The sequence below is a fragment of the Apodemus sylvaticus genome, chromosome 22 (genome assembly GCF_947179515.1).
Source record: "Apodemus sylvaticus chromosome 22, mApoSyl1.1, whole genome shotgun sequence".
NCBI classification, from domain to species: Eukaryota; Metazoa; Chordata; class Mammalia; order Rodentia; family Muridae; genus Apodemus; species Apodemus sylvaticus.
In genome coordinates this window covers 45375297-45400017 of record NC_067493.1, presented here as the reverse complement: position 1 = coordinate 45400017, position 24721 = coordinate 45375297, and the positions used below count along the sequence as shown (strand labels likewise).

The window sequence follows — 24721 nt, the reverse complement described above, 5'->3', positions numbered from 1 at the left end:
GGTTTTGCCAAGGCACTTTCATGAATCTCTGCCGTTATACTTCGTTTTTTTATTTACCCCAACTCACTGCTTTCCCCATGGATCCCATAGGTCTTTGTGTCCTGGGGGGGTTGTTTAATTTTTGTCAGACAAGTCTTGTGATTCTGTAATTCAGGCTGACTTTGAACGCAAGTTTGACGTGAAAATGCTGGAGAATTTGCTGAACTCGATATCTACACAAGTCCCCTTGGAAAAACTTTGTTCCTGGTTTAAAAACGACGTGATTCCATTTGTGAGGAGGATTGTGCCCGAAGGACAAGTGAGTTGCCTCCAGTATCTCCACTCTCATACTTCATGGAATGCTTCGTGTGAGTTTGCTAAATAGTTTAAAGGATGATAGCGCTGGATGCAGGGGTACACACGTCAGTGTCCACACTCAGGGGGATTGCCGGGAATTTGAGTCCAGTCTGAACTACATAGCAGGTTATAGGCCAGCATGAGCCCTGCTCAGGTCCCTGCTTCAAAAGAAAAACCCAGCAAAGATAGCGCCCGAATGCCAACTAGCAGCGCTAGCACATTCAAGGTCTTGGGTTCAGTGTCCAGCTGTGTAACTGATAAATAACTTTGTTTGTTTGTTTTTTTAAGATGTATTTATTTATTATATGTAAGTACACTGTAGCTGTCTTCACACACTCCAGGAGAGGGCATCAGATCCTATTATAGATGGTTGTGAGCCACCATGTGGTTGCTGGGAATTGAACTCAGGACCTTTGGAAGAGCAGTCAGTATGCTCTTAACCACTGAGCCGTCTTTCCAGCCCAATAAATTACTTCAAGGGAACATTATAGGGCTAGAGAGGTGGTGGCTCAGTGGTTAAGAGTACATTCTACTCTTCCAAAAGACCTGGGTTCAGTTCCCAGCACCTTACAATCTACAATTCCAGCTCCAGGAGATCTGAGGTACACCCTTCCTCCCCATGCATATTTTTAAAAAATTCTTAAAAACTCTGTAATGGAATTGTTTTGTGTATGAGAATTTTATCCTTAAACGATATTTCTGTTTCAGAACATTCTTGCAAAATGGCTGGAACAAGCATCGAGGAACCTAGAGTTAACTGATAAGGTGACGTCTTTCTAGCAAAAGTGACAATGACATTTGCACCCCTCCAGCAGCCTCAGACTTGATTTTTAACGATCTTCATCTTCTTAAAGGCAAACTGGCCAGAAAATGGACTTCAACTGGCAGAGGTGTTCTTCACTGCAGAAAAAACAGACAAATCTGGATTCACATCTTCTTGGCACTGGATTTCTTTGGTATGATGTCAGATGAATTTTTATGATGAAATTGTAACATCACAGAAAAGAGTTTGCCTGTGTATAGAGAAAAAAAGCATGTTGCTGTCTCAGTCCACCGAAAGGGAAAATCCTTTCTTTTTTTTCTGCTGGATCTATTACAGCCTCAACTCTTTCAGCGTGGTCTCCACACTGAACCAGCCAAGATGAAAGCAATAGACATTCCAAGTGTAGACTTGGGATTTTCTGCAAGAGTGGGATTTCAGAGTCCTTGAAAGGATAAGAAATGATTTATGAGAATCAGTCTGCAGGAGTCACAGCTGCTTCGTTTACTTAAATTGGAAGCCATGCTCTGGTGCAGTGGTCAGTCTAAAGAAGGGGCAGTGGGTGAGACTCAGCAGTAGAGCATTTGTCTAGTGTGAGTGAGGCTGTGTGTCATCCTAGCATCGCAAAAGGAAAGAAACCCCACCACAGGGGATCGTGATGGGGTGGAGTTCTACAGGCGAGCTGTATCTGGCCCCTTGATTCAAATCTAATTGATTCTTTTTTTTTTAAGATTTATTTTATGTGAATACACACACCAGAAGAGGGCGCCAGACCCCATTTCAGATGGTTGTGAGCCACCATGTGGTTGCTGGGAATTGAACTCAAGACCTCTGGAAGAGCAGTCAGTGCTCTTAACCTCTGAGCTATCTCTCCAGCCTAATTCCTTCCTTCCTTCCTTCCTTCCTTCCTTCCTTCCTTCCTTCCTTCCTTCCTTCCTTTCTTTCTCTTTCTTTCTTTTTCTTTCTTTTTCCTTCTTTCTTTCTTTCTTTCTTTCTTTCTTTCTTTCTTTCTTTCTTTCTTTCTTTCTTTCTTTCTTTCTTTCTTTCTTTTCTTTCTTTCTTTCTTTCGCTGTCCTGGATCTTGCTTTGTACGTGAGATCTGACTGCATCTACCTTCACGTGAATTACCACTGCCTGGCATGTCTAACTTTCTTAAAGTTAATTTCTCTCTCTTTTGAATGTTCTCAAACAATAAAGCATGAATTACACTAGAAAAAGTGTGCAACATATTTAAAAATTATATCGGGAGTACTAGGGTTGAGTTTATAAATTAATGTATAAGAAGTAATGAAACCTATTGAGAAGTATTCAGTACTTTAGTACCAGATGAAACTGATCTTTAAGAATGTGGCGGTTGGCACTTAGCACGATTGCCACAATGCTTTCTGAACCAAGAAGCCCTGAGTATGTCCCTAGTACCACATACACTGGGTGTTTTGGTGCATACTTGAGATCTGAGGGCGGGGGCGGTAGAGGCAGAAGGATCAGGAATTCAAGGACATCCTTGGCTATGTATCTAGTTCCTAGCTGGCCTGGGCTACCTGAGATGCTGCCTCAAAAAAAAAAAATGTGGGTCCTCCTGTTACCAGTTCTCAAATTTTTAGTAAATTTCAGATTCTGGCTTCTCTTGTGAGTCACTGGCAATTGTGGCCATTACTGCTTTCTTTGAGATAAGCTTACTGTGTTTCCCTATCACGTTTCTGTTTTGCGTCCTTAACGATCTTAATGTTTCCGTCACAGAAGGACTCTCAGAACACAGAGGAGGTCCGACAGTTGCGGACCCTGACGAGCAAGCTGCGGGAGCTGATCACCCTGCACAGGAAATACAACTGCAGACTGGCCCTCTCTGAGTTTGAGAAGGTGAGAGGACTTCCAGCCCCTGAGCACGTTTAGGTTTTTTGACTCCAGATGTGGCAAGACGCTGCACCCTTTACCCGGTCTTCCCTGTCCCCCTCATCCAGGAAGACGCCACCACTGTCGTGTTCCGCATGTTCGATAGGGTCTCAGCCCCTGAGCTGATCCCTTCAGTCTTAGAGAAGTTTGTGAGAGTTTACATTCGGGAGCAGAATCTGCAAGAGGAAGAACTGCTGTTGCTTTATATAGAGGTAATGTTTTCTTTAACTCTTCAACTACTATTCGTTTCCTATTGTGTGACTGTGTGCACACAGACACGGCGCGTGTGCGGAGGTCTAAAACAAGTCGGAAGACTCAGTTCCTTCCTCCCGCCACACGGGTCCGGGTCTCTAACTCAGGTAGGTCATCAGGCTTGGACGCAAGCCCCTTCACCTGCTGAGCCATCCCCTCCGTCCCTGCTTTTGTTTGAGAATTCCATGCAGCGCATAAATGCTTGACTCTGGAAGGGATGTAAGACTTCACCACTAGCCCCTATGAAGCGTTTTGAATTGATCAAGAATATATAATTGATCAAGAACATATTGATCAATAACTAATACTGTTATTGTCAGAGGACCTCTCAGCTATTAGATAGGCTAGGGGGGCGGGCGGCACGGTTTGCTCAGGCCTACAATTTCAAAACCAACTAGGCAACACAATGAAATTCCATCTCAACAAGATAAACAAAAACAGAAGATGTTTTCCACGGGCCTCCCGGGAGGTATTAAGAGTAGCTCAATACTTAATTGGTTTTTGTTTGTTTTTTGTTTTTTCGAGGCAGGGTCTCTCTGTGTAGCCCTGGCTGTCCTGGAACTCACTCTGTACACCAGGCTGGCCTCCACCTCAGCCTCCCAAGTGCTGGGATTAAAGGTGTGTGCCACCACCCCCTGGCTTTTTTTTTTTTCTTTTTTCTTTTTTTTTTTTCAATTTAACTGGTTTTTGACAGAGGGTGATAAGGATCAGGCCTCAGGCCTCTAATTGTCTAAGCTACTTCCCAACCTGGCCATTTTTATAAATAATATAATAATGCAATTACCATTTGGGGGGGGTTGGCTTTGTAACTTTTGGGATTTCTTTGTTTTTGTTTTTCTTGAAACAAGATCTCTACAGAACCCTGGGTGTCCTGGAGCTTACTATGTAGATCAGACTGACTTCAAACTCACAGAGATCAGCCTACCTCCTAGTGCTGGGTTTAAAGGCATGTGTACTATGACTGGCCCAATAATATCTGTAGACCCTTCAGAAATACTGCCTTTTTAAATAGGCCATATGAAAGCATAGGCTAAATTTTTGGAAACTAAAATTTAGAGTGCGTGTGCGCATGTGTGCAAGCACGCATTATCCATTAGCTGTATGTATGAGTTTGGATATGCATGTCCCACAATAGCACCCACGTAGAGATTAGAGAACACCTTCTGTGGGGTCAGCTCTTCCTTCCACGATGTGAGTGCCTAGGATCAGACTCAGGTCAGCAGGTGACTTTAACTGCTGATTGCCTCGCTGGCCTGTTTGCCATTCTTTAGTAAGAGTTTCTAATTTTGTTTGTTTCTTTTTTTAAGACGGGGTTTCTCTGTGTAGCCATCCTGGCTATCTTGAATTCACTGTGTAGATCAGGCTGGACTCTGCCTCCCAAGTGCAGGTATTAATGGTGTGTGGTGCCTCATCTAGGCTGAGCATTCCTAATATTTAAAAATTATCCTCTTAGGATTTACTGAAGAGGTGCAGCTCAAAGTCCATGACACTCTTCGACACAGCGTGGGAGGCGAAGGCCATGGCGGTGATACGATGCCTGTCTGATGCAGACGTAAGCAAACGCCAACTGTTGGAGTTGTCTGTTGTGGGTAGGGAGTTCCCTTCTGAACGTTGGCCCTTAAAGTGATTTTCTGGTCATAAAAAACGATATATATTGGTTAGGGAAATTTTTCATGGAATGCAAAAAACATAAGAAGGAGATAAAAGCATATATAATTCTATTCCCTTTGGTAATGAAAAATATAAGATGTGCCATGGCCACAGACAATGGGCTGCCTCTCTGTTCAGGGTCTGGAATTCCTCAAAAATTGAAACGCGTAACGAATGTGTTGGCGTGGGCCTTGCCTGTGATTCCCCACTTTCTCATAAAGCAGGGTCTCATGTGCCCACCGTCCGAGCATTTAAGAACCTTAAGTGGTATATGAAGCCTTGTCTTGGAAAAGCAATTAAGTATAGGCAGATAATTAAGTATTTAAACTATAAGGGCATCACTGATTGTCTCAGTGGATTAGAGAGAGAAGGTGACATTAGGAGGAGCTGTGTGAATCTCAGTCTGGAGGGGGGGTACCCATGATCTAAACACATTTTATACACACATGAAATTCTTGAAAAGGAAACTGAAAGACTATATTTAAACTATGAAAGATAAACTGTGGAAACTGCTATGAAGTATGAAGACAGCTGAGCATGTAGGGAAAACTCTTCCGCTGCCAACTGACAATATCCTACGCATTTAATAACGGAATTGCTCAGCTTAGTTTTGTTGTGTGTTATTGTGTCTCACATATCCCAGGCTAGCCCCAGATTCACTCAGCAGGAGATGGTGCTCTTGAATTTTTGTTTTGATTTAATTTCTATTTTGTGTATTAATATTTTACCTGCATGTATGTATATGCACTGTGTATGCCTGGTCCCTATCAAAGTCAGTGTCCCAGCTCCTGGAACTGGAGCCACCAGGTTTGGATTCTGGGAACTGAACTCCAGCCCTCTGTAGGAGCAGTGGGTGCTCTTAACTGCTGAGCCACCTCTCTAGGCTGACCTTGAACTTGTCTTCCTGCCCCTTCTGCCCACAAGTGCTGGAGCTACAGGCATGTCTCTTGGCGGCTGGTTTGAAATTGCTCTTAATGTTGACCATAACAGGAAATGCATGCTTCTGCAGACAGATGAACTGCTCTCAGTCTCCTTGTCCCTGCTGTGTGCAGTACCACTTGCTTCCAGGAGAGGCGCAGCTGAGGGCTGGGCTTTGTTCCTGTGTGATCTCTCTGTAGCTCATCTTTGATGCTGTGCTGAAGATAATGTACAAGGCCGTGGTTCCCTGGAGTGCAGCTGTGGAGCAGCTGGTGAAGCAGCACCTGGAAATGGACCACCCCAAGTAAGTTTGCAGAAGACTGATGACATTTTGGTGCCCTGCACCCACTTGATGCTGGAGTTGACCGCCAGTTATGTTCCCATTGCCTGTCCTCATAGTCTTATTAATATCAGTACGTTTTGTTTAGAGTCAAGTTATTGCAGGAAAGCTACAAACTGATGGAGATGAAGAAACTTTTACGAGGCTATGGCATAAGAGAGGTGAATCTCTTGAACAAGGAAATAATGGTAAGTGCTGGTTGGATTGGTTCCTCTTTCTTGTATTTGTGAGGCAGCATGAGAAACTGGTGGACAATTTTCATATTCAAAAAGTTATCAGAGTTAGACTTATGTGGAGAGGGTCACACATGCGCCATGGGAAGCAGACGGCGGTAGGGGATGACACAGTCACCCTTGCTTTTTGCTTTGTAGATTTTGCTGCGTGAACTCTGACTTGGCAGCAGGCACCCTTACCCACTGGCCCCAGGAATCAGGGTTTAATCTTAGGTCCAGTGGAGGGCTGTTTTGGGTTTTTTTGTTTGTTTTGTTTTTGCTGCATTTTAAGAATATTTAAGGCGTTTTTGCCTTCATAAGCAAATGCTTTCGGGGTTCTGAGTCTTCTTGTTAATATATATGTATTATCTCTTCCAGAGAGTGGTCCGATACATTCTCAAGCAAGACATCCCGTCTTCTTTAGAAGATGCTCTGAAGGTGGCCCAGGGGTACAGGCTGTCTGATGATGAAGTCTACAGTCTCAGAATCATTGATCTGATCGACAGAGAGCAGGTGTGGAGCTTCAAGCTGTGTCATAGGGCTGCTTGGCTGACTCTGTCTTCCTGAAGCTAAACTGTCTGAGCTACTGTCAAAAAACAAAATCAACAAGTTGTGTCAACATGAAAACATTACAGTAACTCTATATGTTGCCCTATCAGCATGAAATCATTACAGTAACTACTTTTTATGTACTTTTCAAAGGTGTCTTCCAGTTAGCTAATGGTTAGTGAAGCTCAAACTCCGGTTTTATACATAGCACAGGGCTCTGAGATTCAAAAAATAAGGTGTGTGGTTTTGTGGTTTTTCTGCCTGATCTTCTTAGGTGTTTCAGATTGAGATAAAGGCCTTGCGCATGCTAATTATATTTTCCAGCACTGAACTGTCACCTTTTTTGTGACTTTAAATATCTTTATTGCTTCGTATTCAGCAGCCATGGGCATGCGCAAGTGGTGAGGTGATCTTCCTTGCCCTGGTGATTGTAAATTTAACTTATGTACCACTGTCATTCAAAATTTCCAGTTGTTTGGTTTCTTTCTTGTTTTTGAGACAGGGTCTCATTCTACGGCCCAAACTGTCCTAGAACACTGTAGCACAGGCTGGCCTTCCAGTGCCCTGCCAAGTGCTAAGATTGTTTGTGTGAGCTGTGCTACCATACCTAGTCTTCAAGTTATCAGAATTATATTTGTATTTTTTATTTTTAAAGATTTATTTATGTATATGGGCATTTTTGTCTGCTTACACATCTGCACATAAGGGACTGTCAGGTCCCATGGGATTATAGTTATAGGAGGTTGTAAGACAGTACGCGGGTGCTGGAAAATGAACTCAGCACCTCTGGAAGAATTCTCATCCAGTGCTCTTAACTGCTCAGCTATCTTTCTAGCCCTCAGACTTTTTTTTTTTTTTTTTTAAGATTTATTTATTTATTTATGTAAATTACACTGTAGCTGTCTTCAGACACACCAGAAGAGGGCATCAGATCTTGTTACAGAGGGTTGTGAGCCACCATGTGGTTGCTGGGATTTGAACTCAGGATCTCAGGAAGAGCAGTCAATGCTCTTAACCGCTGAGCCATCTCTCCAGTTCCACCTCAGACTTTTAAAGACGCTGTTTTTTTGTTTTTGTTTTTGTTTTTTCTGCTGATCGACCCACTAGTCCTCACACTAGGCAGCACACAGCTGCTGATCGACCCACTACCTCACACTAGACAGCACACATCAGAGATGTTTGTTGTTTTTTTCTTCTCACTTTCAAGTAGAAAGGAAAGAGCTGATTTCAAACTATTCCCTGTGAAGGACCAGCCGTTTACCTGCATTCTTTCTAACATCATTCACAGGGGGACGATTGCCTCCTGCTACTGGGGTCTCTGCCTACCGTTGAAGCCGAGAAGACCGCAGAAAGAGTCGTCATCTGGGCTCGGCTGGCACTGCAGGAGGAGCCTGATGGCTCTGAAGAGGTGAGGCAAAGGGTCAGGGTTGGGAGGCAGGGATCTGGCATTCAAGGACAGCCTGGTTCCATTATAAGCCCTCAGTAGCGTCGTTCATTCCTCTAGCAATAAGAAATCAAGTGTCACAGTGTGTGGTGGCACTGGACTTTAATGCCGGGCAGAATGGCCAACCTATGGGTCTATATAATGAATTCTAAACCAGTCTGGACTGCATAGTAAGACTCTGTCTCCTCTCTGTCTCTGTCTCTCTCTTTTTTCTGTCTTTCACACGCGCACACACACACACAAAGATGAAACAAAAAAAAGAAACCAAGTACTTAATTAGCAGAATAGTTGGATTTTAAGCCTTGAGAAATGCCTCCCAGCTTTCAATAATGTATTTCATTTTCACACAAAGTTGTGGAGTAGGCCACATTGTAGACTGGCTGTAGAACGCGAGATCCTCAATGACATTTTGGTTTATTAGAAAGTAGCAGAGCCTCCACTCGGACTCCTTGGGTGCCACCACTGCTGGGTGCATGTTTTGCTGCTGACTGAGCAGAGTGTCTCGTGAGGTCTCTGGTGAATCACACACAACCCCATATCACGTCCTTTAATCAATGCTTCTCTTTTGTTTTTTCTTCTTCTGTTAAATATTTTAAGGTAATTGTTGAAAGCATAATTACTCCATGTAGATGATCTAAGCTAGTTATGACCCCTCCGCTCTGTTCTCTTAAGCTCTTTACCTGAGGAAGTTCATAATTGTTGAGCGTGCATTCCGTGGTCTGTAGTGCAGTGGGGAGGCTGTAGGTTAGCATCTCTTTCCTGGGCACTCTAAAGTTGGTGTTGGTGGGTTTTCCATAGCCTCGTGATGCTCTTAGGGCCTTGCAGCTGCTGGGCTGGAGCCACACAGAAGCCTGACATGAGCCTCAACCACTTCTTTTACTGTGTTTCTGATTCTTTGCTTGTTTTTCGTTTGCTTGCTTCCTTTATATCCTTTTGTTTCGGTTTTGTGTTGGTACTGAGGATGGAACTCACCCTGAGACTTGCTAGGCGAATGCTCGGCCCTATCTGCAGCCCATGATTCCATGGCTCTTCTGTGTGTTTTGTCTGTGTCTGGCTGAGGTGATCAGTGGAGAAGTGGATTTCACTTTGCATATTTCAGGACAAGGCCTGGAGAATATCTGTGGCGAAGACATCGGTGGAGGTTCTCAAGGTCCTGTGTGATATTCAGAAAGGTAGTTCTCCTAGTGTCTGGTCCTCAGCTTGGTTTTCCTTTCACAATTCACAGTGGTTCCACAAGGAACATCTGATCTTTTTGTAAATTAGTCATCTTGGAGCAGCACATGTAACTTAAGTTACTTTCTGTTTACACATTTTATTAAGCTGGTTATTGTTGGACTAGGTACCTGTTATAGCTGTCAGCTATGATAAGGGGAGAAAGCCCATGTAAACTCAGACTTAAAACAGTTGAGAAAATAACGTTTTTGGGGATTGGGATTATAATTTGTTTCAGAAGGACTGCCATTCTTTTTGTGTTTCGTTATTTTAAACTGTGTGTATGTCTGTGGTTCTTTGGGTACTACATGTGTCTGTGCAGGCCAGAGAAGTGGGACATGCTGGAGCTGGAGTTACGGGTGGCCATGAACTGCCTGATGTGTGTGCTGGGAATTGAACTCTGATCCCCAGGAAGAGCAGGGCACATGCTTAACTACGGATTCACCTTTCCAGCCCCTGCTATTTTATTATAGGCCTTAAACTTCCCTTTTCTCCCTCCAGGAAGAAGGCTCTTTTTTCAAAGCTGATCTTTCTTTGCACTTCAGCTATGTTATGTCAGGGGCAGTGAGATGGCTTATCAGGTACAGGCACTTAACAGGCGAGCCTGTCAGCCCAAGTTCAATCCCTGAAACCTGTGTGACTGTGGAGGGAGAGAACCTTCTCCACAGAAGGTTTACAAGAAAACCAAAGTTAATGGGGTAATCTCTAAGAATACTGGTTTATTGAGGTCATAGTCCAGGGACATGGTGTCAGCATCTGCTCAGATCTGCCAGGGGTCTTGCTGCATCGTGATGTGACAGAGGGCATCATGGGTTCAGAAGTACTAAGCTAGAGCCACCAAGCACTCTTGAAACACCCCACTAATCCCTCACAAGATCAACCTGCTCACGATGAGTTTTCAGTCACTTTCCAGAGATCCTCCTCCTCCTGTTACTGTGACCTGGGGGAAATTCGAGTTAGACCTTATGGGATCCGTACATCTGCTGTAACTTTTTAAAATGTATTTACAGACAATCTGCAGAAGAAGGATGAGTCGGAAGAATTCCTGAAGCGATTTAAAATGGTTGCTAGTTTACAGGTAAAGATATTATGTACCTGTCAGGGCCCCTGACCTCATGCTTTCGGCCTCCAGAGATGGTGACACACTGGCTCTTTTTTCTCAGCAACTTTATTGGGGTATAATTCATGTATCACACACAGTATTGATAATTTTTGATATATTGTATTTCTAGTTTCTTAACATTATAGTAAAATACATAACAAAAGCATCCATTCTAGCTGGTTCTAGCCGGCTCTCTCCCTGCATTGCGGTGATATTAGTCACCTTCACACTGCATTCACACAGCCATCTCCTCTGCTCTTTTCACACTCACATCCAAAACTCTGTACTCAAGGCCACAGAACTCTGTCCAGGATTAAGCCTCTGGGTTTCTCTGTGTGCCTGGCTGTCCTGGAACTCACTCTGTAGACCAGGCTGGCCTCGAACTCACAAATCCGCCTGCCTCTGCCTCCCAGGTGCTGGGATTAAGGCATGCACCACCACTGCCCAGCAAACTCCTAATTTATTAGGGAGTGATTTCTGAAGCAGGGGGTGAAATGGAATGCTGAATTCGACACTGAGTGCACTTACAGTTCTGTCTTGCTTTGCTGCAGGAGAACTTTGAGGTCTTCCTTCCATTTGAAGACTACAGCGACACTGCCTTGGTAGCTGGCCTTCGAGAACAGTATATTAAGGCACAGGAAGGCCGGGCTAAGCAAAAACACAGGGGACCACCCAGGCCCACCCTGGCCAGCGGGACAAACTCCTCAAGCATCAAGTCAAAGCTGCATCGACAGGCTCTGGTCCTGCAGGTGTCTGCACAAGAGCTGGAAGCAGAGCTGGCCTTGAGAGCCTTAAAGGACGGGAAGGTGGCGGCAGCCCTGAGCAAATGCAGGTGACCACGGGATCCCTACCTTGCTCAGCTCCTGGGAAAGTGGCATTCGCTCTTTCTTTGCTGATAAGCACAGGGCCAGGACCACTTGCATTTTCACAGTGACAACTGCTGGTTGGTTTCTCGAGAGCCTACTTTGTGACCTGTCTAAAAATAGTGACATGGAAGGAAATAGACCCATTCAGTTGGTGACGTCACTATTGATGTCAGCTCCTGTGCACCTTGACCCTGGAGGCTATACTTTAAAAGTGGATCATACTTTGTCCTATGAAAACATTTGAAAGACTTTTCACGTGTTGTTGTTAGTGGGCAGATATGAACACAAGAAGGACCAACACATGTGCTTGTGGTGTGACTCCCAGCTCCCCCTTCTCTCCTCCACAGAGATTTACTTAAGCATTACTGCAATGCCGACACCGGGAGATTACTGTTTGTGGTGTGTCAGACGCTCTGTCAGATGTTGGCTGACGAAGTCCCAATGGTAGCCCCAGTAGGCCTTAACCTTCCTTCTGAGATCCATGACCTCGCATGCCACGCTGTCACCATCTGCAGTCCAGGTGACAAGATATATAAACCTTTCATGTTCTCTGGTCCATTGTATCACTGTGTTTCACATGCTATCTCTGATAACTGCATTCCTGAAACCACACAAGAGACAGCTCTTCTTACACTAGGGCATTATAGTTTTAAAACAGCAACCAAGTTGTTGTCCCCTCAAGCAGTCCGAGTCTAGCCTGGACTACTTAGCTAGACCTTGTCAGTCACCCAAGTCAGTCAGAAAGTTAGTCCATTAACACTGTCTTTTCTTACATTGATGTCATTTGCTTTTGTGTGATCATGGTGTTCCTGACATGTGATCATGTGATTCCAATATAGATCTTTCCCAAGGCATGCTTAAGCACAGACACGAACTGTGTTTACGATAGTCAAAGCTATGTGGTGAATTTAAGTGGTCGTTATAGTAGTTTGACGATTCTTTCTGCTTTCAGATTATTTGCTGGATGTTTTAGAACTAAGTAAATACACTTTAACCGCTGTGGAGCTTTACAGACAATGTCAGATGGATGACAGTGGGATTCTGATGAAGGTAAGAAGCCACCTCTGAGTTTTATTTCCATAAACAGAAGATCTGCTGGCCCAGCGTTTGTAGCCGGCATTTGCCACTTTGTGGCTAGCACTGCTTTCCTATCCTTTTATCCCCCCTAGGAAAGAAAAAAAGAGAAGGGTAAAGGGGTGATGCTATCCTTAGACTACTTCCTTTTGATCAGGGGCATCAGGGCCCTGATTCATATAACCCCTGGAAAGTTAACAGAATTTCAAGTGTCACACAATTGAAGACACTGTCAGCCAGTGGCAAAATCGCCCCCCTGCTAGAGGAGTCAAATCACAGTCACCTGCTGCGGGCAGTCTGAAGCAGCCCCATCTCTCACACCTGGGCTTAAACCTAAAACATTCTTACAATATTTCTGTAGGGTTTTTTGTTTGTTTCTTTTAAAGAAACAAAAATTGTCACTAGATACCTTTTCTTGCTTGCCTTTGGAAAGATGTCCTCTAAAGAGCAATGAAGCCAATTCTCGTTCCAGGCAGACTTACTCATTTTGATTTGAACTGGTTTTGAAATACAGGGGCCTTAACCAAGGCCTCTTTGGATGTTGAGCTTCTGTTAAGAGTTGAATCAAAGTAATGTTTTTATAAGTTGCCATCCAGAAAAGAATGTTAGAGTACAGTTTTTACTTAGTTGGCACAAAAGAATTAGTTCCAAACTGCCCCTCCCTCAGAGATACCAGGGTCTCCGGGTGCTAACATCCCTTTTGCCCGTGTCATTTACATGTAACCCACACACATCTCTTTCAACAACTCCAGCTTTTACTGAATAAGTCTCATCCAAAATTGGTCAGGTCTGTAGTTATAGAATCTGTGGATTCAGGGAACCAACCCACGATTCCAGAGTTGTGTTTTAACATCAAAGGCATTGGACTTTTGTGCTGACTCCATGAGCATTTGACAATCTTCCAGAGACTTCAAATTCAGTTCCAGGTACACAGGCAGCTCCAGTGGGGTTCCTACGCCTCTCTCACATATGCATAGACAGACCTACATATAACCAAAATTAATAGAAACCTTTTCTGTTTTGGGGTTTTTTTTTGTTTTGTTTTGTTTTGTTTTTGAGCTGTTGGGCTCTTAACCTGACCCCTTCCTCATTCAGCTTGGGTGAGGTGGAATGTGCTCCAGTGTACCCTGCACTGTCTTTTCTGTACATTTGCTGTCTAGGCCACTGTTGGGACTCACAAGGACCCCTATGAGGAGTGGTCCTACAGTGACTTCTTCAGCGAAGATGGAATTGTCCTTGAGGCAGAGGTGGTGCTGCTTGTCATCTATAAATTGATCTCATCAGTGGTGCCCCCTGCAGGTAAATCACACATGGATCATTATTTTTTATGTTTTTGCTCTATGCACTGAAGCTCTAGAGGCTTAGAGCCAGAACTGCATCCCATGCGGTCAATTTATATCCTTACATACCCAAGTGCAAAGGAATACTTGCTGCATATTATTCCCTTGTGTGTACACAAGGGAAAAGGAGCTCTCTCCGTCATGGTATTTGGTGTCACAGTAGTGGTTGCCCCTCAAGATGGTGGATAAGTTACTTTTCTGTTGCTGTAATAAGACAGCATGACCAAAAGCAGCTTATGGAAGAAGGAGTTTACTTTGGCTTACAGTCTCAGAGGATAAAGAGTCTGCTGTGGAAGCAGAAAAAGGAAGCTGAGAGCTCACACATTCCAAGGCAACAGTGAGGCGCAGGGACCAAGCCGGAGATGGTGCCAGGCTTTAACACCCAGTGCCTGCTCGCCTTGTAGCCAGCCCGTCCAGCAAGGCCACCTGCTCACACTCCCCAGACAGCACCGTCCGTCCGTCACCTGAGGGGCAAGCATTCACACACCCAAGCCTGTGGGCACGTTCCTCATTCAAACCAGCATGCCTGGGTCATGACTGTAGAAGGGCGAGAGGGCTGTGGGTGCCCGTAAAGTTCTGCTCCTTGATCTTGCTGCTGCCATATTCCATTTGGCTGCTTGTAGATTGTGCATCTGTCTGGGCGTTCGGATGTGTAGTTGAAGGCTTTCTATTAGTCTGGTTGGCTGGCTTTATTTGAGGGGTTTGTTTTGAGGTAGGACTTGCCTTAAACTTGCAATCTGCCACCAAAGTGCCAGGATGTTGGGCTCGCGTCCCCATGCTCGGCTCTGGGGTTTCTTACTCATTTGGCTTCATGAAGCGATTGCTTGCTTTAGACCGTAATTTGACAATAGCAGTGTATGACTCACGTTGTTTAGTCTTAATTTCTTTTTCTCTTTTGTAGAAAGCAAAAGACATCCTTTGGATTCTAAAAGTTTGCCATACTGTTCCATTAGTGAAGGTATTTGCGATTAGAAATGTAATAGTATTATATTATATTTTTACAATTGCACAAAAGCCAGGGTAACTTAAAGCATGAATTCTTACATATTGAAATTCTGAATGTGAATTTGTCATGTCATCCTTGATGTAATTGTTTCATAATTTAATTATTATATTTTCAGAAGCCAAGTATTTTGTTTGTCTAATTATATTAACTTTAATGACTATTCATAAAATTTAGGTTTATGTATAGAGAAAATATCTTCAACTGTCAATAACTTAAGCATCTAAATTTAAAAATGTATATAGCTAACCTATCTCATTATCTTGTAGTCTAAATCCAGCCTCATATTAACTCTTCATTTACTGATTCTGGGAAGGAATTTGGTAATTGCTACCTTTTCTGGGGAAATAGGCCTTTCCTGAAAGCAATTTTCCAGAACAACGATGATCATTATTTAAAAAACAACAACCACAAAAAAGGGGTAGGGGAGTTGATGGCTCAGTGTAACAGCGTGGCTGCTCTTGCAGAGGACCCAGGTTCAGTTTCCAGGACCCACACCAACACTCACAACTCCCTGTAACTTCAGTTCCCTCTGACAGCCTCTTCTGACCCGCAAAGGCCTCTGCATGTCCATAGTCCACATACAGTCAGGCATGCATACATACATACATACACACATACAGTCAGACATACATACATACATACAGTCAGGCATACATACAGTCAGGCACGCATACATACATACATACATACAGTCAGGCATACATACAGTCAGGCATACATACATACATACAGTCATACGTACATACAGTCAGGCATACATACATACATACAGTCAGGCACGCATACACACACATTTAGCAAGTAAGTAAGTAAATAAATATAGAAAATTATTATTGGTGAAATATATAATTATTGAAAATCATTTCACATTTCAGGAGAAAACCTTATTCTCCCTCTTGAAAACTCCATCTCTGCTCTGCTGCAGAGCCTTCAGGAATCCAGTCAGTGGGAGCTAGCGCTCAGGTTCGTGGTGGGCTCCTTTGGTACCTGCCTGCAGCACTCTGTGTCAAACGTCATGAGTATCAGTTTGAGTGAGAAGGTATGACTTGCATAATAAATTATTTGACTTTTGGGTAATGGCCAAATGCTCTGCTTAACAGACCTCTCTCCTGTTGCCGAAGGCATCAGTGAGTGCTTGTTAAATGCAGGATACATTTGTCTAGCATCTACTAAGATCCCAGGACAGCTGCACACATTTCTATTCTGTTTGTTTGTTTGTTTGTTTGTTTGTTTTGTTTTTTGGTTTTTTTCAAGGCAGGGTTTCTCTGTGTAGCCCTGGCTGTCCTGGAACTCACTCTGTAGACCAGGCTGGCCTGGAACTCAGAAATCCACCTGCCTCCACCTCCCAGGGTACTGGGATTACAGGCATGTGTCACCACCGCCCGGCTTAGCTGCACACATTTCTGTTAACATCCGAGAATCTCCACTTTGCAAGCATAGACATTCAGAATGGCGCATGTAAAAATTAGTTACCCAAAGTTTTGGGTTAGGTTGGTAATCTTTAATCACAGCACAGTATTTTTTGTTTTTTGTTTTGTTCTGTTGTGGGATTTTTACTGCTGTTGTTGTTTGTTTGGGGATGGTTTTTGACAGAGTATCTTGCAGCTGCCAGAGGGCACGTCAAAGGGAACCTAAAAAGTCTTCTGTTCTTTTCTGAAAGTTACTTGGCAAGAAGACATTGGTGAATTCAAGGCATATCATGATGAAACTGAAAGAGAAGTCCATCATGTTTCTCAGAGGAAATGCTATGACACTCCTGCACAAAGTGAGTACTTAGCCTTGGCTTGTTTGCAGCCAGTCAGGCAGTGATGGTTAGTGTCTACCGCTCAGAAGCTTCAAGGCCCAGTGCGACCACCGAACACTGCTGCTTGTGGTTGGGTTTTGGTGTATGGAAATGTGCTAGTTACAGCATGGATGGGACTGATGACTCCTCCTCACTTCCTCCCTGGATCTTGCTGTTTTTTTTTTTAATGGACTTAAAGCATATTAATGACCTTTGCCTACAGTTTACATTTCTTTTCCAGGATTTCTTTACAGCAATGCTGTAAAGCAATTAGTTGTTGTTTTTTAAAAGAACATTTGCCCTTTGAATCAGGGTCTTATGGAGCTAGCCTCAAATTTGAATTTAGTGTATAGACAAAGATGACCTTAAAAGTCCTGATTCTCCTGCCTCTAAGAGTTGGCATCATAGGCATACCCAGGCCTTTAATTTTTAATAACTTCTAAGAGACCTTTAGAGGGGAACAATTATTATTTCTTGTGTTGGGCACTAGGTTTCTATTTATTGGTCATATTAATTAGTAAAATCCCCTGAGACAGGGCTGGAGCTCAGTACAGCCCAAGCTGTACAAACTGCCCAGAATCTTGTGCCCTGCTTTCCAGACGATGAAATCATCAGTATCCCTTACCACACCCCATCCTGGCAGATTGCTTTACAGAGGTTCTCAACCTGGGGGTTGTCACCCCCTTTGGTTGGGGGTTGGGGGGATTGTGTATCAGATAGTTATGAAGTAGCAAACAAAGTAATTTTATGGTCGAGGTCACCACATCAAGAGGAGCCATATTAGAGAATTGGAGCATTAGGAACCACTACTTTAGAAGGAGACTTGGGGACAGTAGTGCCATAGTGGGTAATGGTGATTCCATACACATATGTACCTGAACACACACTTCCAAATGTGGTGATATTTCCAAAGTCTTAGAAGAAAATTAATAATAATACAAGGAACTGCTGTGTACCCTTCATTGACACATTACTTAATATCAAGCTCTCTTCTTGATATTATAATGACAAGATAGATTAATCTTATATTAGATTAAATATTGTCTATATTAGACTTTCTTTTTCCTCATATATCATGCTTTCCCCCCCCCCCCCCCACTTTGAGATAGAATTTTTCTCCATAGTCCTGGGACTTCACTAGGTAGATCAGGCTGGTCTTGAACTCACAGAGACCCACCTGCCTCTGCCTCCCTTGTAGGCATGTGCCACCACTGCCTAGTATATAAGGCTCTTTATCCTTAAATGTCCAGTGTTGTCTCCTTTGTGTCAAGAAGTTCTCTGGTTTAAGGGCCATGCAGATTTCTCCATTGCTCAGTTTAACACTGGTATAGACACTTGTGTTGATGCTCATGTTCTGAGGTAATTTTGTGTCTTGTATCAATCATCTGCTTTTGGCACAAGATCTAGACTAACTTTTGGACTTAATGAGCCAGCAAACTATAGCCTGCAAGACCATTTTTTATATTTTATAAATGAAGTTTTCCTAACACATGGCCGTGCCCCCTGTGTGCTATCTATGGCTGCTGAGGTTGCTCTCCTGCCTCTAGAGAAACAGTGAGCTGTTGAGACAGAGGTGTGCTAGCAGGGTTGAAATATTTGTGCACATTTTTTAAAAATCTTGGAGCTGGAGAAATAGCTCAGTGTTTAAGAGCACTGGCTGCTCTTCTAGAGGACCAGGGTTAGATTCCCAGTACTTACAGGGCAGCTCACAGGGGTCTGTAACTCTAATTCCAGGGAATTCAGCGTCCTCTTCTGGCCATTGCTAGTACTTCACACATACAGCACACAACATTCATGTGGGCAAAATACCCAATACATAAAACGATAATACAATTTTTGTAAGAGCCGAGTCCTGGTGTTGTTTTAGTAATCATCTTTTATCCGGCTTAAATCCGTGAGCCTCTACTTTACAGTGCAGAATGGTCTTGCACCGCACCTCTCTCTTTAGAGTTCTCTAGAGCCTGCCGTTTGTTTTGATTTTTAGATAGGAGAGAGACTATTGAGTCACCAGAAAAAAGAGCAAGGCCTTAGGTAGACGAGGAAGCTGGAGAAGAGACCCAGTGACGTGTAAAAGGGAGGGACACTCCATTAGGTAGTAGGTGACTGGTGAGTGGGGCCAAAGCTGTGCAGCCCTCACGGAGCACACAGCAGCAAGACTCTACAGGACCCATGTTACGCGTGCAGTCTGTTGGGACTACAGCTTCATTGCAAAGCTCACTGCTGTGTTTAGCTTCCGAAGCAGGGGGGCTGGTGGGTTTGCGGGTGGGAAAATGTGGTAGATTTCTTCAGATCCATATGATTTCTCTTCTTGGTAAAATGTGGCGTCAGTGACTAAGGAGGCAGAGGAGGGCTCGTGGGTGACTTCAGACTGACCTGAACTGTTGGGAGAAGGAAGAGCTGGGCCTACAGGGCTCACTGAGGCTGCTTTTCTCCCCAGGTTCCCTAAACGCATTTTCCTAGAGCGCTTTCTCTCCATCACCTCCTGAAGAGCTTGTCCTTTCTGGGGGTCATGTACCTCAGCTGGCGGGGAGTGAGCCTCAAGTTCCTCCTCTATTTACTTATGGACTCTTTTTGCTTCTGATGCTTTCTTCCCATAGGTGTTTAACTGTCGCCTGGTGGATCTGGACCTCGCCTTGGCTTACTGTACTCTCTTGCCTCAAAAGGATGTGTTTGAAAGCCTCTGGAAGTTCATAGATAAAGCATGGCAGAATTACGACAAAATTCTGGTACGCCCTGAGCATGGAAACCTGCTCCTGTTGGCATGTTAGGGATTGAGGGACAACGTGAAGGATTTAGTTTGCAGGCCTCAGCTGTTGGGCAGAAATGGAGACCTGTCTCCTGGTCTCTATGTATTTGTGCTTGGCTGGTGATAAGCATTGCTTAAAGAATTAAGAAACCACGCAGAACAACTGTAGCTGGGTGTGGTGGCATGTGCTTTTAATTCTAACACTGGGAGCACAGACTGGTGGAACCAAAGTTAGAGGCTAGCCTGGTCTATAGAGCGAGTTCCAGGATAGCCAGGACCACATAGACAAATCGTGACTCGAAAAAACAAAACCTGGCCAAGCGTGATGGAACACGGCTTTAATTCCTGCCTTGCTGAACAGCAGAAGCAGGCAGACCTGGGAAGAGCTGGAGAACTGGTGAGCAGTCCCCAGCACTGACTCCTCTTCCAGTTCCGGGCTGGTGAGAGAACCATCTCAAGCGGGCAGTACGTGAGGAATGACGGGCAGCCACACACAGGTCTATGTGCCGCCTTGGAATGTCACCCCTTTTACTGAAGCCCTAGACCCCCAGCAAGGCTTTTGTGTAGGATGGGTGCAGGGGCTACATAGCTAGTCTCGGTTGTTCTGATCGCTTGTTTTGTTTTGTTTGGGATTTTTCTGTGTAGCCTGGGGTGGCCTCAAATATGTCCTTTCATTGCAAAGGAAAACTGCAGTAAATTTAACAGTATCATGTAGAAAGCTGAGCCCCCCAGATGAGTAAACAGTGAGGACTCAGGACTAGGCGTGCAGTTCAGCTGTAGAGTGCTTTCCCAGCTTCCAGGAGATGTGGGTTTCATCCCGAGCCTTGCAGAACAGAGAATGGCTTCATCCCTGTAATCCCAGCATTTGGTAGGCAGAGATAAGATCAGAAGTTCAAGGTCATCCTCAGCTACATAGTAAACTTGAGGCTAGCCTGGGCTATCTGAGACCCTATCTCAAAAAACGTCTATGGGGTGTGTGTGTGTGTGTGTGTGTGTGTGTGTTTTGCAGGTATGGGGGAGGGGAATCTTGCTGGAGAAGTGACTCAGCAGTTAGGAGCAGCTGCTGCTTTACCTGAGCACCCAAGTTCAGGTCCTAGCTCCCACGCCAGGTAGCTCATGGCTGCCTTAGCTCTAGCTCCAGAAGATCTAATACCATTTTGTAGCCTCTGCCAGCACCTGCACACATGTGGCATCCACTCACACAGACATACATAGACATTAAAATAGAGACTGAGGAGATGGTTCAGTGGTCAAGAGTGCATACTGCTCTTGCAGAGAACTGGAATGTGGTTGCCAGTACCTACACTGTAACCCCTGGAACTCCTGCTGCAGGGGGAGCGGAAGCCGTTAGCATCCTTGGCCACCTACAGACAGGTGCACATACACACGGAGACAGATTGTGTAAAATAATAAAAACAAATTTAAAGAAATAGTAACCTAACATGTAACGGTCTAGTTTTCACAAAGGTCTATAGGGTTTAGGGAGCATGGGAACTCAGCATTGAACTTAGGTCTCACGCATGCCACGTTATACCTTACCACTGAGTCACGATCCCAACCCAAGGCTATGAATTTTCTGTTGTGTGTAGCTCTGGCTGCCCTGACTTTACCTCACAGCAGTTCTGCCAAGTGCTGGATTACACAGGCACTGCCGCCCCTGGCTTTGATTTTTTTTTTCCCTCCCTTTCTGGGGTTCATCTAAATCGTATTAGAAGTAATACTATTTACAATGCAATTTGATCTTATTCAAACTTTTCAGGCGTTATCTTTGGTGGGCTCTCGGCTGGCAGATCTCTACCAGGATACTGAAACGGGACTTCGGTTCCGTGAACTCAGTATTGATGCCAAGTGGGGTATTCGTCTTGGTGAACTTGGCGTGAGTATTCATAATGCTTTGATATTTAATCTGTCTTGAGGATTATCTAGTCTGCAAATGTAAGGCAAAGATCTTGTCATCCTTTGGGGTGTATAAAGAAGTAGGGGTCTTTCCTTTTCGATGATGTTAGGAGTCTGACACTTCCGCCTGCTTAGCTTTCTCATGGGGGTATGTCTACACACATACACACAACAGGTAAAGCAATCTAAAAGTGAAAATGGGAGGTGCTGTAGAAAGTGTTTTCTTTATAAAAATAATAGTAAAGTAAAAAGGTATGTTGTGATGTTTGTTTTGTAACACTTTAATTCAGAAGTTGGTTTTTTTGTTGTTTTTTCATTTTGTGTTCTTTGTTTCTAGATTTCTTTTCAGCCTGCTTTCAGACAAAATTTTCTCACGAAGAAAGACCTTATTAAAGCTCTTGTAAATAACATAGATATGGACACGAGCCTCATTCTGGAGTATTGCAGGTAATCTTGAAATGTTAATGGCGGCTTTGCTGTGGGTTCGGCCAGCTCATAACCTTTGCTTAGGGAAGGCCGCAGCGTCGAGGTGGCTGTTCATGCAGCCCAGAGGCCTCTGGTTTCTTTCTCTGTGGTCGACCTGTGCAAACGAAGCCAGCTTAGATTCTCTGGAGAGAGATTTTTGTTTTACTTACACCCTGACGAGTATCTGAGCTCTCGCTGCACCTCCCACCTATATTCCCAGGACTCAAGCAGGAAAACCACAAGTTCAAGATCAGCCTGAGCTACAAGTGAAACACTGTATCAAAAGTAAAAATACAGGTTTCTGGGCCCTGTCTCCCTGGCACTCTTGACACCGCAGGTCTGGACCGAGAGGTTCTGAGGTCTTGAGTGTCTTATACAGGCTCCATGTGAATGATTTTTATGATCAGAAAATCGGGGGGGGGGGTGTTCTATGTACAATAATTCCCTCTTACCCGTGGGAACCATTGCTAAGTAATTAACAGGCAAGCCACATAGAGAGCGTGGATATGCTGGGCAAAGTGAGGAGGCAGGAGGGGAGACAGGCAGGTGGGGGATGGGGCATACCATTCGAGATGGTCAATTAAGTGACCTCTTCTAAAGTATTAAAGGCACTCTCCCTCCTTTCTGACTTGTAGTAGATAAGTGGATTCTGGGACTTTTATTGTTGTTCCTTTTTGAGATAGGACCACATGTATCCCACAGTAACTTCAGATTTGCTCTGTAGCTGAGGCTGGTCTTGAACTTCTCATCATCTCGCCCTCACCTCCAAGTGCTGGGACGACAGATGCATATCGCTGTGCAGGCTCAGGTCTGAGTTGGTTTGCTTTTGGTGCTGGGGATTAAATCCATGTCTTCACGCACGCACATGGGCTGCACTCCACCCCAGCCCCAGTGCTCAGCTACTGATAACAGCTGCTCAGAGTATTCTTTCAGCGGCCCAGCATCCAGTCAGCTCCTCCTCCTCCTCCTCCTCCTCCTCCCTTTGGGGAGAAGCGACCCTGGCTCCCTCATCACTGAGGCTGCTGCAGTCAAGGACTTGAAGCTGCCCAGAGCTCTCTGAGTCAGGTTGGCTCAACTGAACATGGAAATGAAACTCTGCTAGTCTTGGGTTTTGAGAACTTCAAATGCTGCTGGGGTTCAACTCTATGACGTTGTCCCTGAGTGGGTTTCTGTGTGCTGCTTTATGTGACTGATCCCTTTCCTGCAATTTAAGGAGTTGTGGTAATATTAAGTTTGTTTCAGTCCTTCAGCAGAGGCCCGGATCATTGTGTCCACAATGATGCTTATTTGGCTTTTGTTGTGGTCCAGACTGGCTTGTAACCTACAATCCTCCTTCTGCAGCCTCCTAAGGGAGGGGATTATAGCCGTGAGCCACACAGTGTCACACTAGCTAGATGGCTTTTAGAATGTCGGAGGACTCCACCACGATGGTACCGAAAGCCTTGCTTGATACCTTAATTACCGTGAAGGACAAACTAAAGGACCTGAGGAGTGTGTCAGTTGTCGCTTTGTCTATACCAACCAGAGTCCTTTTTTTCCCTTTAATTATGTAACTTATTAGTTATTTTTGCATGAAATATGGTCTCATGTGTTTATCTGAACTAATCTTAGCCATGAACTCACTATGCAGCTGAGGATGACCATGAGCCCTTGAGCCTGCTAACTCCCAAAGACTGTAATACCAGGTTTGAAAAGACAGTAATTAAACCAGACATCGTGGTATAGGCCCCACTATTGTCTGAGGCCTGAGAATTACCTCTACCTCTAACGCCAGCTCCTTATCAAGACCCTTTTTTAAGACAGTGTTACCTTTGATGGTGTGTACTTTTTCTGATTATGAGGCTGGACAACAGCGTGGTTAAAAGACTTGAGTGACAGGCACATGCACCCGTCTGTCAGGACCTTGTCTGGACATGCCCGGGGTTGAGCTCAGCCTGTAACTAACTGATGGCTCCTTTCAGCACATTCAAGCTGGACTCGGACGCCGCCCTCCGGCTCTTCATTGAAACCCTGTTCCGCAACACTAACGGCCAGAGCCAGGGAGACGCTGCCCTGGAGTCGACAAAGCACCAGCATTCCAAACTCCTGGCGAAAGCCACCGAGATGGTCCCTTTACTGAGGAGCACAAAGGATTTGGCGATCGGTCTTAGTGAAATCCTTTATAAGGTGAGTGAAACCGTGGTTGCCTCTGCTTGCCCTCTCTCCTCATCCTTAACTGACTGGATACATATTCTAACAGACTGCATATGTAAGTCCTAAATTTTTCAGTTTTGTTTTAAGATAGGGTCCCTCATAGCTCAGGATAGGCTCAAGCTCAGTATGTAGCTAAGGATGGTCTGAAACTCCTGAACCCTCTGGTTCAACCTCTCAAGTGTTCAGATTATGGGTGTGTGTGTGTGTGTGTGTGTGTGTGTACGTATGTACGTACGTACTGGTGCCTTCAGAGGCCATAGGCTTACCAGCAGCTGGAGCTAGCACCAGTAACTGGTTTAAGCTGCTTGGCATGAGTATTGGGAAACCTTGGTCCTCTGTAACAGCACTAACCATTGAGCAGTCTCTCCAGCCTTAGGTTCTTTATTTCACACAGCAGATGACCTTTAACATAGCTCTTCCCTCCTGTCTTACCTTTTATTCTCTGCTCAAATTCCCTTTTTGAGAATGGTCTTACATTGTCCAGACTACCTTCTAACTTTCTGTGTAGCCAAGGGTAACCTCGGACTCCTCTCTCCAACTGCTAGGATCAGAGGCGTGTGCCACCAAGCTTGGCTTCTCGGTTTTTGTTTTATTTTCACTTTACATTCTTTTAGTTTGCCTCTGTTGTGTGGACATGCTCATTGCAGTATGCGCAAGGTCAGAGGACCGTTTGCACAGGACTCC

The 24721-nt window shown here is 44.5% G+C and overlaps 1 protein-coding gene across 4 annotated transcripts in view; it reads left to right on the top strand.

The window, feature by feature from the left end:
• Kntc1 (kinetochore associated 1) overlaps nt 1–24721 on the top strand; it is a 75514-nt gene that overhangs the window by 26941 nt on the left and 23852 nt on the right. For all 4 annotated transcript variants that reach the window (XM_052167482.1, XM_052167483.1, XM_052167481.1 and 1 more), the window contains exons 22-44: nt 155–298; nt 1045–1101; nt 1191–1292; nt 2837–2956; nt 3058–3201; nt 4695–4793; nt 6010–6113; nt 6238–6337; nt 6740–6874; nt 8199–8318; nt 9454–9526; nt 10577–10644; nt 11220–11500; nt 11882–12054; nt 12487–12584; nt 13769–13907; nt 14850–14906; nt 15830–15993; nt 16615–16719; nt 19335–19463; nt 21243–21359; nt 21717–21826; nt 23806–24010. In XM_052167482.1, the coding sequence (XP_052023442.1) occupies nt 155–298; nt 1045–1101; nt 1191–1292; nt 2837–2956; nt 3058–3201; nt 4695–4793; nt 6010–6113; nt 6238–6337; nt 6740–6874; nt 8199–8318; nt 9454–9526; nt 10577–10644; nt 11220–11500; nt 11882–12054; nt 12487–12584; nt 13769–13907; nt 14850–14906; nt 15830–15993; nt 16615–16719; nt 19335–19463; nt 21243–21359; nt 21717–21826; nt 23806–24010 (2844 nt within the window). The remainder of the gene's footprint in view (nt 1–154; nt 299–1044; nt 1102–1190; nt 1293–2836; nt 2957–3057; nt 3202–4694; nt 4794–6009; nt 6114–6237; nt 6338–6739; nt 6875–8198; nt 8319–9453; nt 9527–10576; nt 10645–11219; nt 11501–11881; nt 12055–12486; nt 12585–13768; nt 13908–14849; nt 14907–15829; nt 15994–16614; nt 16720–19334; nt 19464–21242; nt 21360–21716; nt 21827–23805; nt 24011–24721) is intronic.